This window comes from Notolepis coatsorum, assembly GCF_963971535.1.
Source record: "Notolepis coatsorum genome assembly, contig: SCAFFOLD_554, whole genome shotgun sequence".
NCBI classification, from domain to species: Eukaryota; Metazoa; Chordata; class Actinopteri; order Aulopiformes; family Paralepididae; genus Notolepis; species Notolepis coatsorum.
In genome coordinates, this window is record NW_028169573.1 from 121,790 (window position 1) to 138,343 (window position 16,554).

The following is a 16,554-nucleotide window of genomic DNA, read 5'->3' on the forward strand; positions in this document are numbered from 1 at the left end:
GTTATTGATTGGATTAGATTGGATTAGATTAGATTAGATTATAATAGAATAGATTAGATTCGATTCAAATGTGTTGTCATCATACAGCACAAGTACAGTACAACGGAAATGAGTTTGGCATCCAACCAGAGTGCAAATGTAACAGTAAAGTAGACAGATAGAGAGAAATACATACAAAAGGCAGAGAGATTGACAGACACAAGGCAGAGAGAAAGATAGATTAACACAGACAGAAAGACACAGACAGATAGCCACAGGCAGACAGACTTCTGTCCAGCTGACCACACAGTTAAGTTAAGTTATTTATAATTGTTTTTTACCCAGGGACAGTGCACATTAATCAACATCTTCAGTTTCCACATCAATGTAAATGTGCCAGAATTAGCTAATGAGCTAGTTTTCATCTGTCGTCCCTGCCTACCATGCATGCATGTCTTCATGGTGTGGGAGGAGACCAGAGTACCTGGAGGAAACCCACACGGACACAGGGAGAAAGCTATCTGGCTGCATGATAGCCTACAGTAGCTTAGCCCAATGAATGGAAGCGGACATGACCGGTTAGCCTTCGGTAGAGGTGTTAGCTGTTGGACAATGCCTAGGGCTAACCGGCCATGTCCGCTTTCTACTGAACACACAGAGAGGAAACTGGTATCTATCTTCTTGTCTCTCTACTATTACCCTGCCCATACCTGTACATCCCCTCCCCCCTCTCCCATGCTGCTATGACGCCTGGATTTCCCCAAAGGGGATCAATAAAGGAATATCTTATCTTATCTTAACTTAACATTACTCACAATTGTAACTTCGTGAATATATATGTATAATAAACACGTTTTCCGTGACACGTGGTTGTAATAATAAGGAGTGTAGGTGCTGTAGTACCTGTAGCTGAGAGACGGCCTGTAACATCTTGAGGCGTGTCTGCAGGGCACAGGAGCAGGACGACTGAGAGGGGCTGAGGCACTGCTGCAGCCAGGGGATGTCCTCCCACAGGTAGGACACCTGGAGCACACACACACACACACACACACACACACACACACACACACACACACACACACACACACACACACACACACACACACACACACACACACACACACACACACACACACACACACACACACACACACACACACACACACACACACAGAGACACACACACACACGCACGCACGCATGCACACACACACATACACACACATAAGAATACGGAAGAACCAATGCAAATGATCTATCTCAAGCTCCACCCCCTTTTCTAGACCTTCCAATCAAGTGTTACTTTTTTCTTGGTCAAGCTAAGAGAGGGCGGAACTTTAGATTGGTCAATTGAAGGCGGCTACGTGGTGCAGTGGGCAAGGCGCTCACCACGAATACTGGAGACTGGGCTCAAACAGGTATGCCTCCCTGTTCGAGTCCAGCGCTCCACATTGCTTTCAGTTTAGCTGGTCGTCCGCACGAATACACATTGGCCGTATTAGGGGGTGGGAAACTGAAGGGTGGAGATCGGGCGTTGTGGACAGCGACTCCTACAGGTCGGTTGGTGCGCCTGCGCAGTAGAATCAGGAAGCGACGGGGGCGGGGCCCCTCCAAAGCCCAGACCCCCGACGCTGAAAGATCGAGCCGCACAGGTGGAAAGATGCGACTGCTGTTACCTCGAGTATCGGAGGGGACTCGTGCTATGTATGACTTAGTCCACATTGCAGCCGGCTTGTGGGAGGCAAGAAACAGCGTTCAAAGACAGGGGAGGGTTGAATTGGATGATACGAAAATTGGGATGGGAGAAAAATAGAAAATGGGAGAAAAAAGTGGATAAAAAAAAAAAGATTGGTCAATTGAACACAGACGCGGTTAGGGGTTCCATTCCCTGTGTAACTGAGGGGTACAATTCCCTGACTGTATTACTAGATATGATACTTACTACCACTACCTTTGTACTTAATATTCGGCCACCCAGTACACGGCATAAATATATTATGATGAACACTGTCACGTAGATGAAACGGATCCAACACAAATGTACGAATTAGAAATAGGTCTTTATTTCTACACAGCGATGGTGTGTAGAGCAAGCACTTAATCAAATCAATCACATTTATGAATGGAAATAGTATGCACTTTTATGGCAAGAGTATTCGTCGGTATATCAATAGAGAATGTCCAATCTCTGAAGGCGCAGGTGGTACATATACGACCTGGAATAGTTTAAGGAATAACAGCAATGATACTTTAATGATTATATACTGGATACACTAGAGGGGGTTAATCCGGTCGCTTGTAAGCCGACAGGAGTAGGAAGGGGGGGGGGGTAGAATCCGACTGCCTCATCCGGCCAAGGGTATCCCAGGTGAACCCACTGTAGTGCCGTTCAATGCGCCGGCGATCCTTGGACCACAGATGAAAGCAGGTGGACTCTTTGTGGGCCGGCGTCGTCCGGTCCACGGAGGAGAGACGTGAAGCGACCTCGTCTTGCAGAGCGTCTCCTCACCTTGCGTCCTCTCCAGGGGGGGGGGTTCCAACACACGGCAGTGTCGGGGGTCTTTATCCATGGAATAATCAATGTGTACAAAGCATAATCCGTGCCTGGGAAGGCGGGCTGTCGTCGGTAGAATAATCCGGTATACAGGTCCACTCGCTCGTCGGCTCTGGGGCTCCTCGGGTGCAGCTTCACGTGGGGTCAACCACCCTGGGTAAGCAGCCAGTTCTCTGCCCGAAACGATGGGGTACTGACTACGGTAGTATTCTCACCGCACGAAGCACTATATATTAACAGACTATTATTAGCTTAATAGACTACATCCAACTCGACGATATAGTGCCAAATATGACTATTCAAATATTAATATACACAATGTCTCAATACCGATGGTAGGCGAACTTGGCCTTACTCCCACACGTGGCGTCGCGGGGAGGCTTTACGTCTGTGACTCTATTGGAGGGTAAGAAACTGGACTGAAAAAAGGAAGTCCTACTTTAGTAGCGCAGTATATATACGCACTATGAACAAATAGTCCCATTAGTGGTGCGGTAGCCAGATTCCTACGCGGAACTAGGACTTGTTCGTACATGTGGAGCGGTACGTTTGAACTGGGTCTGAGGGGTATGGCAGCCTGGCACCAAGGTCTCGACCAATAGTAGAATGGAGACTATTATGGGATGTTCAGTAGGCTAGAATGGATATTCAATGCATATTGTACAAGGAATATACAAGGGATATCAAGGAATATTAGAGAATATACAAATACAATTAAATATATATATATAAATAAATATATATATTCGGTTTAATCTGGCCCTTCACAACAGCCACCCCCTGAATAGGTCCCAGACCTAATCAGTTAAACAGAGACAGATTAATCGCGTTGTCTATTTACACATAAGGGTTTGCTGTAGGGGTCAGTCAACTTCACAAAGTCATAGGGTTGTAGGGTCATGGTCATCATCGATTGTGTCTGGGAGTCGAGGCAGTTCTATGAGCCTCGCCACGGGACGGGTGTAAGTGCGACCCTGGACGAGCACTTCAGCTGCTCGGACCTTGCCGTCGGCACCGGTGATCACTTTGCTTACGCGGCCGGCCGGCCACATAGCTCTGGGCAGTGATTGATCAATAATCATGACGACTGTTCCTTCTGTCAAATTGTCTCTCTCCTTTACCCACTTCTGGCGGGTCTGTAGAGACGGTAGGTAGTGCAGTAGGAAACTGTTCCAAAACTTGTCGGCTAATACTTGGCTGTACCTCCACATTCGTCGGCCGTTCGCTTCTTCAGGCCGGTACATTGTCTGGGGTAATGCAGGATCTAGCCGCCCCATCAGGAGTGTGTTGGGGTCTGCGGAGATAACAGTGCTCAATCCACAGAACACAGGCTTCTTATTTTCCACCTCCTCTGGACTTGCTTCCCTCGGGATAGGCATGGGCCACTGTCCTTCCGGGAGTCTTAGGAATGCGGGGCCGTCACTGTAAGCATTGCGACGGGTGAGGTCATCCAGGGGCATCCCCCGGGTGATGACGTCAGCTGGGTTCTGTTTTGTATCAACGTAGCGCCACTCTGTTTCTCCGGTTAACTCTTCGGTTAAGTCTTGAATCTCGGTGACTCTGACTCCCACGAAGACTTTGTACTTGCATGAGTCCGATTTGATCCAGGCGAGTACCGTCGTGGAATCTGACCACAGGATTGTTCTAGACACCGGTATGGTGAGCTCACGTTGGATGAGCGTGGCTAGGTGCGCTCCGGCTAGGGCTGCGCAGAGCTCTAGACGTGGGATAGATTGTTGCTTGCGTGGGGCTATTCTCGAGCGGGCGAGGACAAATGCTGTGTAGATCTCTCCCCCCTGGTCTTGGGCCCGCAAGTAGGCTACTGATCCGTATGCGACCTCTGAGGCGTCACTGAAGACGTGTAAGTCCATTTTACATGTCTCTGGCCTCACCGTGGGTGGGAAGTAGCTTCGGCGCATATTAACGCCTGGGAGTGAGTGGAGCTCCATCTCCCACTCTCTCCAGGTGGATGCAAGGTGTGCGGGAATGGGGTCGTCCCAGCCCTGGTCCTTGTCCCACAATGCTCGTACAATAATTTTTGCCCTGGTGGTGTACGGTAGAATACATCCTAGCGGGTCATATTGTCGGGCGAGTGTTGTGTACACACTCCGTCTGGTGGTCGGCGCCGCCGCCGGCCTTCCCTGCTCCGTAGTCAGGGGCTTGTGTCTGTAGTGAAGCGAATCTGTTTTGAATCGCCACACCAATCCCAGGGTCATCTCCTGGGCTTCTCCCGGGATTGTAGCCATCCAGGTCTCGCTGCTGGCTGCCTTGTCCTCGGAGGAGAGGCTGCGCAGTACTTGCGGATCGCTGCTGGCCCACTGCCTGAGATCAAAGCCGCCTTTGATCAATGAGGCGCGGAGTTTAATCAGGAGAGCCTCGGCTTCTTCTTGGGTTGAAAGGCTTTGTAGACAGTTGTCTACGTAGAAGCTGTTCTTTACGCTGTGTCGGACCTCTTCGTCCGCTGCTGGGTCCTCTGCTACATGTTTCTGTAGTGCAAATGTAGCACAGCAGGGGCTGCACGTCGTTCCGAAGGGGAGGACTTCCCATTGGTAGATGGCTGGGTGCTCATCTCCTGGCTTCTCTCTCCATAGGAACCGTAACAGGGGCTTGTCCGCCTCTACTAATCTCACCTGCAGGAACATTCCTTTAATGTCCCCGCTGATGGCCACCTTTTCCTGGCGGAAGCGGAGTAGAACGCCGAGTAGGGAGGGGCCGAGTGTGGGACCGGGCAGTAACTCTTTATTCAGATTTTGGGATCCGATCTGGTAGCTGCAGTTAAATACTATGCGGTCTTTACCGTTGTGATGGACCTTGTGGTGGGGCACGTACCACGATTCAGTGGTCTGGTCAGCCTCTTTAATGTCCATCTTTGTGACGTGTCCCGCTGTGATGAGCTTCTCAATCTCAGCGCGGTATACACTCTCTTGGGCGGGGTTCTTGGCTAAGCGCCGCTCCGTGTTCAGCAGGTACCGTTCTGTGGCGTCTGTCTTGGCGTGGAAAGTAGGCATTCCTTCTCGCCGCAGGAGTGGCGTGGCGTATCTCAACACGCCGTTGACCGGGACTCTCTTGGTCCCTGTCTCGAGGAGGTGAATGGCGTAAATGTCATCTTTAGAGCGAATGTCTTTCTTTCCGTTCTTAAAGGGCATTTGTTCCAAGGTCCATAGCCGCTCTACGTGTTGCAGGAGTGCGGTTTCTCCCTCTGTGACTCGGGAGTGGAGACATCTAGTGGCTGTACTTCGGTTGAGAGATTTGGCGAGCGGGCCTTGGAGAGTCCATCCCACACGGGTCTCGACTGCTGCAGGACAGCCTCGGGGTCCGGTATGAACCCGGTCTATCGGGACAATGAGGTCTGCATGGTCGGAGCCTATCAACAGGGTCGGCATAGCATTGTCTATGAGCGGGATCGGTAACTTGCGCAGATGTACATATTTCTCCATCAGCTTGGCGACGGGGTATGTGTACCGCGACAGTCCTATTTCTTGGCTGGTGAAAGCGTCTGTAATCTGGTACCGTCGCTCAGGCTGGCCGCTTGCTGCGATAGAGAATGAGGCATTCTCGCCCTTTATCGTCTTCAAATCTCGTCTTATTGTCCGAATTGTCATTTGGGTTTCGCTTCCCCGCAGCCCTAGCTGGGCCGCAGCGGAGGCGAGCAGCAGGGTCTTCTCTGACCCGTCATCGAGGACGGCGTAAGTGTCCAGGACTTTATTCTGGTAGCTTAGTGTCACACGCACTACTTTTAGGAGTACTCGGGCTCCACTGCTGCTGGCGGGATCGATGTACATGACGCTCGCTTTGCGGCTGGATGGTGCGGGTGAAGGGCGCCGTCTGTTACTGTCGTGAAGTATGTCCAGATGGGCTCCATCGCACTTGGTGCACCTTTTCTTTAAGCGGCATTCGGCTGCCATGTGTGAGCGCGCACAGCGAAAACAGCGCTTGTTGGACTTTATCCATTGACCTGCTTCCTCCGCGTTCAGCTTGGGGAAGGAGTCACATTGCGCTAGCCAGTGTTCTTTCTCACAGTAGGGGCACACTATCTTCCACTTCTCCGTTCTGGAGGGGGTACTGTGGCTCCTGCTGCTCGGTACTGACTCCGATTGGTGCATCACAGTTACCGATCTTCTTCCATCATTTAGTCGTCTGGTTCCTTCTCTGGAACCAGGGGTGCTCCGTCCGAATGTATCTAGCCGTAGGCTGCTGACTTCTCTCGCCAGGAAGTCTGCTAGATCGAGGAGGTTCGGTTCGGGGCCATTCGGGTCTTTGTGGTCCCTCTGCCGCCTAAAGCGCTCCTGATGAGCGGGCGGCAGCTTCTCCAGAATCCTTTCCACATTTGAGTTGGCGTAAAGTTCATGCCTCCCCTTCTCTCTTTGCGCTCCCAACATCCCTACCAGGGACTGCACTCTGATGGACAGGTCGTCCAGTGCTCGATTGTCTATTGCTGGGGGTAAGCGGTCGATGTGTCGGATCTCCTGGATCACGTAATCCCATATGCGCCCATACCTCTGGTCCAATGCTACCAGCGCTGCTGTGTATGGGGTGGTGGAAGTCGCGTAGGCGAGCGCTATATTATGTGCGCGGGGTACCTTTAAGTGCTTCAGTAGGATGGCGTATTTGTGGCGTTCATCCAATACATCCACCAACATGGTCTCCAGGCACATGCGGAGTTCTGTATACTGGGCCCGGTTCTCTTGGGTGAAGTCGGGTACCATAGGCGTGCCAATGTATGACGCTGACTGTGGATACATCGGCGAGCGTTGGGGGAGAGGCCTCCTAGGCGAGTCTCCTCCCGCTCCTTGGTATGGGCTGGTACCGGCAGTGTACCATGGCCCGCTTGTCCAGGTGCTGTTCCTCGGTGCGGGTCGTGCGTCGTGCTCACCCGTGTATAGAGTCGGGGGTCTGTAGCGCAGCTCCGCGGGAGTATAGCCTGGGCTGTACCGGACCTCCTGGTCCGGTAGAGTACTGTGCTGTCGTCGGGCGTGGTTCTCCTCCTCTTCCTCTTCGTCTTCAGTTAGGTCATCCAGTGCTTGTAGTCTCTGGTTTAGCCTCTCCACAGGATATGCTGCTCCTTCCCGGTTGCTAGGTCTCGCTTGGACCGGTGGGGGGAGGTGGTCTGTGGGGGGTATAGACCTCGTCTGTTGGTCAAGTTCAGGGTTGTTTACTCGGCTAGGGGATGCCGCCCTGGAGGTGTGTCTAGACGAGTTCCTGGAGCCTCTGGCGGAGGGAGAGGGTGTTGTCCGTCTGATCAGCTGTTCTATTAGTTGCGACTGCTGTCTGTCGCGCGCTGCGTCCCGTTGAGCACCGGCTCGTTCTCGGGCCACATTCTCTTCCATCTGAATGCGTCTTATTTCTAGACGTATCTGCTCGTGTTCGCTTCGCTGCTGGATCTGCAGTCGGTCGCGTTCAGCAGCGGCGTTCAGGCTGATGAGGAAGGCCTGCTGTAGGGTCCTCTCTGCCTCGCTGGGAGAAGGCGGTTGTATAGGGGAGCCTTCCCTCGGGGTACTCCTTGCGGAGCCTTGGAGCTCTATCTCCACGGTGCTCTCCCCGTCTTCTTCCGTGCCGAGTTCTCTCTCGGTAGCGTTGTATTCCTCCCGGGACTCATCGGGGACTACTTCTTCAGTACTGGCGGGGTGTGAAGTCATGTCTGGTTCCCACTGGTCCCCACCGTGAACTTGGTCAGTTACATTAGAGCCCGTAGGGGCCTCTATGGTCGGGGTAGTCTGGGCGTTGGGGTTAGACATACTTTTACTTTCTAGTTTTACCGCGTTTACTGTTAGTAGAAGACTAGGTTGTTGACTGACAGCGTAGGCCTCTAAGTACTGAGGGAGCCGTCGTTCGCGCTGCGGGCGTTGGTTAGGAGGATCGTTTCGTGGAGTGTTCATCATAGGCCATTTCAATATTAATAACACTATATTAATATTACACTAATTACCATCCGGCTCGAAGGACCAATTGTAACTGAGGGGTACAATTCCCTGACTGTATTACTAGATATGATACTTACTACCACTACCTTTGTACTTAATATTCGGCCACCCAGTACACGGCATAAATATATTATGATGAACACTGTCACGTAGATGAAACGGATCCAACACAAATGTACGAATTAGAAATAGGTCTTTATTTCTACACAGCGATGGTGTGTAGAGCAAGCACTTAATCAAATCAATCACATTTATGAATGGAAATAGTATGCACTTTTATGGCAAGAGTATTCGTCGGTATATCAATAGAGAATGTCCAATCTCTGAAGGCGCAGGTGGTACATATACGACCTGGAATAGTTTAAGGAATAACAGCAATGATACTTTAATGATTATATACTGGATACACTAGAGGGGGTTAATCCGGTCGCTTGTAAGCCGACAGGAGTAGGAAGGGGGGGGGGTAGAATCCGACTGCCTCATCCGGCCAAGGGTATCCCAGGTGAACCCACTGTAGTGCCGTTCAATGCGCCGGCGATCCTTGGACCACAGATGAAAGCAGGTGGACTCTTTGTGGGCCGGCGTCGTCCGGTCCACGGAGGAGAGACGTGAAGCGACCTCGTCTTGCAGAGCGTCTCCTCACCTTGCGTCCTCTCCAGGGGGGGGGGTTCCAACACACGGCAGTGTCGGGGGTCTTTATCCATGGAATAATCAATGTGTACAAAGCATAATCCGTGCCTGGGAAGGCGGGCTGTCGTCGGTAGAATAATCCGGTATACAGGTCCACTCGCTCGTCGGCTCTGGGGCTCCTCTGGTGCAGCTTCACGTGGGGTCAACCACCCTGGGTAAGCAGCCAGTTCTCTGCCCGAAACGATGGGGTACTGACTACGGTAGTATTCTCACCGCACGAAGCACTATATATTAACAGACTATTATTAGCTTAATAGACTACGTCCAACTCGACGATATAGTGCCAAATATGACTATTCAAATATTAATATACACGATGTCTCAATACCGATGGTAGGCGAACTTGGCCTTACTCCCACACGTGGCGTCGCGGGGAGGCTTTACGTCTGTGACTCTATTGGAGGGTAAGAAACTGGACTGAAAAAAGGAAGTCCTACTTTAGTAGCGCAGTATATATACGCACTATGAACAAATAGTCCCATTAGTGGTGCGGTAGCCAGATTCCTACGCGGAACTAGGACTTGTTCGTACATGTGGAGCGGTACGTTTGAACTGGGTCTGAGGGGTATGGCAGCCTGGCACCAAGGTCTCGACCAATAGTAGAATGGAGACTATTATGGGATGTTCAGTAGGCTAGAATGGATATTCAATGCATATTGTACAAGGAATATACAAGGGATATCAAGGAATATTAGAGAATATACAAATACAATTAAATATATATATATAAATAAATATATATATTCGGTTTAATCTGGCCCTTCACAACACCCTGTGTAGGTCGATGTGTTGAGCATGGCACAAACACAGCCAGGGTTAGGGGTTCCATTCCCCGTGTAGGTCAATGTGTAAAGCATGGCACGAACACAGCCAGGGTTAGGGGTTCCATTCCCTGTGTAGGTCAATGTGTAAAGCATGGCATGAACACATCCAGGGTTAGGGGTTCTATTCCCTGTGTAGGTCGATGGGGAGAGCGCTGTCAGGGTTCGAGACGCCACATGACCACTGGGGCCACTCTGACTAAACATGTATCACGGTACTACAGTGAGCTTTAGACAAGAGCTGCCTCCAAACGACACGTTAAATGCTATGTATCCTGACAGGCTTCTGAAGTGGAAAGAGTTGCATTCATTCTCCCTCTCTCTCCGTGCAGTCTTGCATTGGGCCAAGACAGGCAGTAGAAAACAGTTTTTTCTTCAGTGACCAACAGTTGTGCAAGTAGCGGATACTATCCAAGTAACTACTACTATACTAGTAACTAAAACAATACTACAAATTGTGTTTTGTACCCCGCCCCCCCCCCCCTCTCTCTCTCTCTCTCTCTCTCTCTCTCTCTCTCTCTCTCTCTCTCTCTCTCTCTCTCTCTCTCTCTCTCTCTCTCTCTCTCTCTCTCTCTCTCTCTCTCTCTCTCTCTCTCTCTCTCTACCTTGGTGAACCAGAGGAAGTCTTGCATCAGAGAACTGGGGTACGAGTCCTCCACCTCCACGATGGGGATCTGGTCTTCTGGGGTCACTAGCACCATGTCCTCTCTGTAGAAGATGGAGGTCAGGTACAGTCCTCTGGAAGGAGACACACACACACACACGCATGCACACACACACACGCATGCACACACACACGCACACACACACAAGCCCATGAGAACACATTACAAGGCTTTCTAGTTCTAAGCATAAAGGGTACGCCTAGCCCTGTTCACTATTATTTACCAATAATATTGTCAATTGGTAGAAATTCTTTCTCTCCACAATCCATGCTGTTCTTCATACCGGAGAGAACCGCAGCTAGTCAGCCACAGAGCTAATGTAGCTAATGTAGTCTGTGCTTAGTGCTGAGAGCTGCTCCACAGGGCGCCCAGAGCAAAGTGGCTTGCTCTAGAGTGTGTTTAAGTGCTTTTTACAGTGGCCCCATTAACCTTGCATTAGTTTAGCGGAGTTTGAGGAGGAGCTGGCTGTCCAGTAGGAAGACCGGCATAGATTACAGTAGAGACTCTACTAGGAGAGGGGGCTAGGGATCCAACATGCTGATCTTACCCTTGAATACTATGACATTTGGTCATTTATTTTCAAAGTCAGGGAAAAGCTTCTAGTTTGTTATTATTTTATTATTATTTTATTCTTAGGCTTATTTTATTATTCTTATTCGTTTTATTCCTTTGTTTTGTCTACCTAAATGTTTACTGTGGGCGATTTGTAGTGCCAAACTTCCCTTGGGATAATTAAAGTATTTCTATTCTATTCTATTCTTTTAGACTGTGATCTCATTGGATAACTTTTTCTTGCGCTCGAGCGCACTACACGCCTCACGCTTGAGCACGAGAAAAAGTCGTCCAATGTGATCACAGCCTTAAGTAACTTAAAAATGGCACATTAATAACACCCATGAAGCGGGAACACGTAGTCTCAAGCTAGCTCGCTAACTTCAGGTGTCGTGTCGCGGTGTACAGGTTGATTTCAACGAGGAACACTGACAATGCTAAAGGGTTACTTTTAGCGGAAAGACAAACGTAGGACCTCATTCTGCATAATGTGTAGAAAAAACGCCAACGCATTCCTTTAAATACCAAGGGAAAGGAGCATTACGCACGTTAAATACCACACGCTTCACACTCGGCGTCTAAGGAGGACCACACATACTGGGTGGGCAGGGTGGGCGAGACTAAGGGGAAGGCGGGAAACTCTTACGACGGGGCTTCTTCTTCATGGAAAAAAGTGGGTCACAGAGGATGTTTACCTTTTCAAGCTCTTGACGAACTTGCTGGTGGGCTGGAAGAGGTGTCGCAGGCTCTTGGACACGGAGTGTTTCCGGGCGTGTGGAGGGGCTTTGCACTGTTCTGGACAAGACAGAGGAGACAGAGGAGGGGGTTAAAGGGGAATTCCACTGAAACTGACTTTTAAGGTTGTTCTTTGGCGGCAGCAGTGTCAGTGTCGTTTCATAAACGTGGAGTTATGAGAAGTTAAAGGGTTAGGGAAAAGCAATGATATCATTTGAAACTCGTTCTCTGAGATAGTTGGACGTGATCTTATGGAGAATGTTATAGGATGCTGCCTGAGAAAGAGTTGATACTCGAAATGCAAAGTGTTTTTTTTTTATCTTGGAAAATACACTTTTTTTGCCCAATGATAATCTAAAGGTTAATATTGGTGGAATTCCCCTTTAAATTCATTATCATGAATGCATTCACCAAAGCCATGAGATGGTTCTTTGTTTTGAGCTGGGATTATGGCTTTGGAGTGGCCGCCTCAAACTGCCTGAGAGCTATTTTTGAAAGGTTGGAATAGAAGGAATCAAAGAATTCCACTCTGAATTGAGACATGTATCCAAGAAAACACACACCTACTCCTGTAAAATGTAGGCCTACACAGGCATGGAGATAAAACTCACTGCGAGGTTTGCTTCATTAGCAGTTAGCGACCTTAAGAGCCTTTTAGATCATGATGCTAATGCTACTAATACAATTTAACATTAGGGTAACTTTTCCCTAAGGAAAGAAAACTCACACACAAAATGAAACCCTTCAATCTTCCGCCTCTCTCTCTCTCTCTCTCTCTCTCTCTCTCTCTCTCTCTGTGCGCATGCGTGTGGATGGCGGAGCGGGTGGATTGAGTGTGGGTGCTGCTGAGCGGAACGCGTGAGTCTTTTTCTAAACTTTTCCTATCTTTATGTTGTTTTGTCAAATTGTGAATTAGACTGGGTTTTAATTCGACTGGTTGTGTGTTAATGGTGGGCTGATAGCGTTGTCAGTGTTCGCTTTGGCAGCTGACTGCTGTCGCGGCGGCATGGACTTCACTAAGTTAACCAGGAAACATGGCTTCAAAGTTGCGCCGGCGTTTCCGTGTTCAGTTGAGGAATGCGGTATCGTCCTTGCAGGAATAGTAGGCGCTTCGGCTGTTAAATCTGCGGCCAGGATGAATGGGTCTATTGTTTTTTTCCTAGATGATCTGAGTAAGGTTTATCAACTGATAACGGACGGTTTGATTATACGTGGTACGTTGGTGGCTGTGATGCCGCTCACAACACATGCCATTAGGGTGACTGTGTCAAACGTTCCCCCGTTGGTGAGCGACGAGGTTATATTAAGGGAACTTGCCAGGTTTGGGAAAGTGGTGGCTCCATTAAAGAAAATGTCTTCGGGATTTAAGGCACCTGAACTACAGCATGTGGTTTCTCACAGAAGGCAGACGTTCATTGTAATGGATAAACGTGATGATGAGTTGGATCTTAACTTTAAAGTAATAGTAGACGGGTTCGAGTATGTTATTTTTGCGACGTCACAAAACATGCGCTGTTTTGGGTGTGGAAGGGAGGGGCATCAGAGGCAAGCGTGCCCTGGGGAGGGGCCGAGCAGGGGAGAAAAGGAGGGGGAGAGTGCAATGAGGAGGGGAAGAGCAGCTTGGGGTATGAATCGAGGGGTTGAGGGGGGGGGGGGGGACAAGAGAGGAGGGGTAGTGGGGAGAGTTCTGAGAAGGTTATCGTACCGGATAGAAGTGATAAGGAAAGGGAAGGTGGAGGTACGGCTGAGATTGCAACACAGGGAAAGGATGGTGGAGTTGGAAAGGTGGGGGGGGGGGGGGGGTAGAAGGAGCTTGTCTCAGCCATGACGCGTTAAATAGCCAGGTGAGGAGTGAACTTGTTGACATACAAGGGGAAGATGGTGGGGATGAAGATGTGGGGGGGGGGGGGGCCGTGGAGGGAAAGGTTACAGAGGGGGCAAGTGGAACTGTTGTAATGCAAAGAGAAGATGGTGGGGATGAAAATGTGGGGGGGGGGGGGGGGTCGTGGCGGGAAGGGTTACAGATGTGGGGAGTGTACCTGGGGTAGCTGCAGATGTTGAGGGGGTCGGGGTGGAGGAAGTAGAAGATATTGACATGGGGGAGGGGGACGGCGGGGTGGGGGTTGCTAGGCAGAAGAGGAAGGTTGAGGTGTTTGGGGTGTCGAGCTCTCAAGCTAAGAAGGCAGATGTGACGGAGGAATTTAGCAGTACGCAGAGTACACAGGGGCGTTTATGGGCAGACATGGTTGTGGATAGTGATGATGAATATGTGGAAGATGGTTATTCCTATTCACTAGATGCAATGAAACTGTTTTTAAAGTTGACAAAGAACAGGAAGAGTGTAGAGGTGAAAGATTTTTTTCCAGATAAAATTTTGTTTGTTGCAGCAGCAAAGGAACATATGAGGTTTAAAGGAGAAGGTCGTTTTGTTGACAAAGATATATACAGGATGAGAAAGATTGTACAGAAGGTGATACAGGGCCCCAGTGTGGAGGAGGCTGGAGTGGAATAGGTGTAGTTTTTGTTTTGTTTTATTTGTGTTTTTTTGTTTGTTTTATTTTTTTTATTTTTTCTGAAATGAGAGTTTTTTTATTGAAGGGACTGGTGTGGTGTCACTTGGGGCTGGATTTTTCAAGGTGCCCCGATACCGGGGAAAGGAGGTTGAGACTTTTTTTGTTCATCTCATATACTCTTATATTTTTGTGGAATTTTATGAGGACTGGGACTATGGAGGATTCAGAGACAGGAGCGGGGCGTATCGTTTTCATGCCCGATGGGGAGGCCACGCATTACTCCTTCGGCAGAATTTTCAGCGGAGTCGTCATGGGGGATGTTGTCTCTGCCGTCTTTGTATGTTACCGGTACCGGTACCTTGTTCAAGGGTTGAAAGGTATGACTGTGGGGCTCATCGCTCTCTACGCCGAAATTAACGGTTTCCTGATTCAGCTTTGGAGGGTGATGGTGAAGAGGACTTTGCTGGTAAATTTCTACCCGATGTTCGGAATGGGTTTCATTAGGGCTTTGAGCTCTCGAATCAGACTGCTCGATGAGAAGTCACTGAGGGCTGCCAATCTCCGCACGGGGGTGTGGGAGGTGAGGTTGGAGCGGCTTCTGAACCAGGGAGGAAAAGGCGGCCTCGGACGGGGAGGCAAGGGTGACATACTGTCTGATGAGGATGTCGGTCCGGAGTGCATCTCGATCCCCATGCTCTGTTTTCGGCCCCCGACATCATCGATGCCATGTGATATAAGACTGGTGGACGGTAGAAGCAAATGTGATGAGGCTGAAGGAGGATGGTCAGCTGTAAGGGCGGCCCGGTTTATCCACGGGATAAGTTTTGACTGGAGTCTGTCGGACACGCACAAAGGCCTGATGTGTTGTACCACGCGGGGAAAGGTGAAGCTAGAGACGCTCTTCTCAGGACAACGGTTTCTACAGTGCCTCTCCGGTGTCTCTCTCTCTGATACGCCCAGAACTTTGGATCGTTTGGGTTTCTTTTTTCCCTGTGGGGGAAAATTTCAAGTGACAATTTGGTTCAGGTTCAGCATCAGTGTCCCTAATAGATTTTTTTTGTTTGTTTGTTCTATTTTGTGAGTTTTGTTTTGTTTTGTTTTTTGTTTTGTGTTTGTTTGTTTCTTTTTTGTTTGTTTTGTTTGTTTGGTTTTGAGTTGTAGAGTATTTTATTTTTGAACGTTTTGTTGCATCTTGTGTAATTTTAGTAAAGAATAAAGTTTTTATAAAAATCAAAATCAAAATCTCTCTCTCTCTCTCTCTCTCTCTCTCTCTCTCTCTCTCTCTCTCTCTCCCTCTCCCTCCCTGACACGTCCCACAACCTGGGCAGGAGTGGAATGTTTTGGGACACTTCATGTGCTCCAGTGGTGCGGCGGCATGGTGGACAGTCACGCTGCCGACTGCAGACTATAGGCCCCGAGGGAGCAGCCGCCTAGTCCCCCTGGCTACTGGGCTGTGAGTGAGTGTGTAGTCCCCCCTGGTTACTGGGCTCTGAGTGAGTGTGTAGTCCCCCTGGTTACTGGGCTGTGAGTGAGTGTGTAGTCCCCCTGGCTACTGGACTCTGAGAGAGTGTGTAGTCCCCCTGGCTACTGGACTCTGAGTGAGTGAGTAGTCCCCCTGGTTACTGGGCTCTGAGAGAGTGTGTAGTCCCCCTGGCTACTGGGCTCTGAGTGAGTGAGTAGTCCCCCTGGTTACTGGGCTCTGAGAGAGTGTGTAGTCCCCCTGGTTACTGGGCTCTGAGTGAGTGTGTAGTCCCCCTGGTTACTGGGCTCTGAGAGAGTGTGTAGTCCCCCTGGTTACTGGGCTCTGAGTGAGTGAGTAGTCCCCCTGGTTACTGGGCTCTGAGAGAGTGTGTAGTCCCCCTGGTTACTGGGCTGTGAGTGAGTGAGTAGTCCCCCCTGGTTACTGGGCTCTGAGAGAGTGTGTAGTCCCCCTGTTACTGGGCTGTGAGTGAGTGTGTAGTCCCCCTGGCTACTGGGCTCTGAAGTGAGTGAGTAGTCCCCCTGGTTACTGGGCTGTGATGTGAGTGTGTAGTCCCCCCTGGCTACTGGGCTCTGAGTGAGTGAGTAGTCCCCCTGGTTACTGGACTCTGAGTGAGTGTGTAGTCCCCCTGGTTACTGGGCTCT

General features: G+C 49.8%; 1 protein-coding gene across 1 annotated transcript in view; it reads right to left on the reverse strand.

Moving 5' to 3' along the window:
• Window positions 1-11,977, reverse strand: part of ankfn1b (ankyrin repeat and fibronectin type III domain containing 1b) — a gene marked incomplete at both ends in the record, with an annotated part of 39,257 nt that extends 27,280 nt beyond the window's left edge. The window contains 3 exons of the mRNA XM_084339542.1: window positions 883-1,002; window positions 10,571-10,703; window positions 11,878-11,977. Of these exons, the coding sequence (XP_084195668.1) occupies window positions 883-1,002; window positions 10,571-10,703; window positions 11,878-11,977 (353 nt within the window). The remainder of the gene's footprint in view (window positions 1-882; window positions 1,003-10,570; window positions 10,704-11,877) is intronic.
• Between the last annotated feature and the right edge of the window lie 4,577 nt (window positions 11,978-16,554).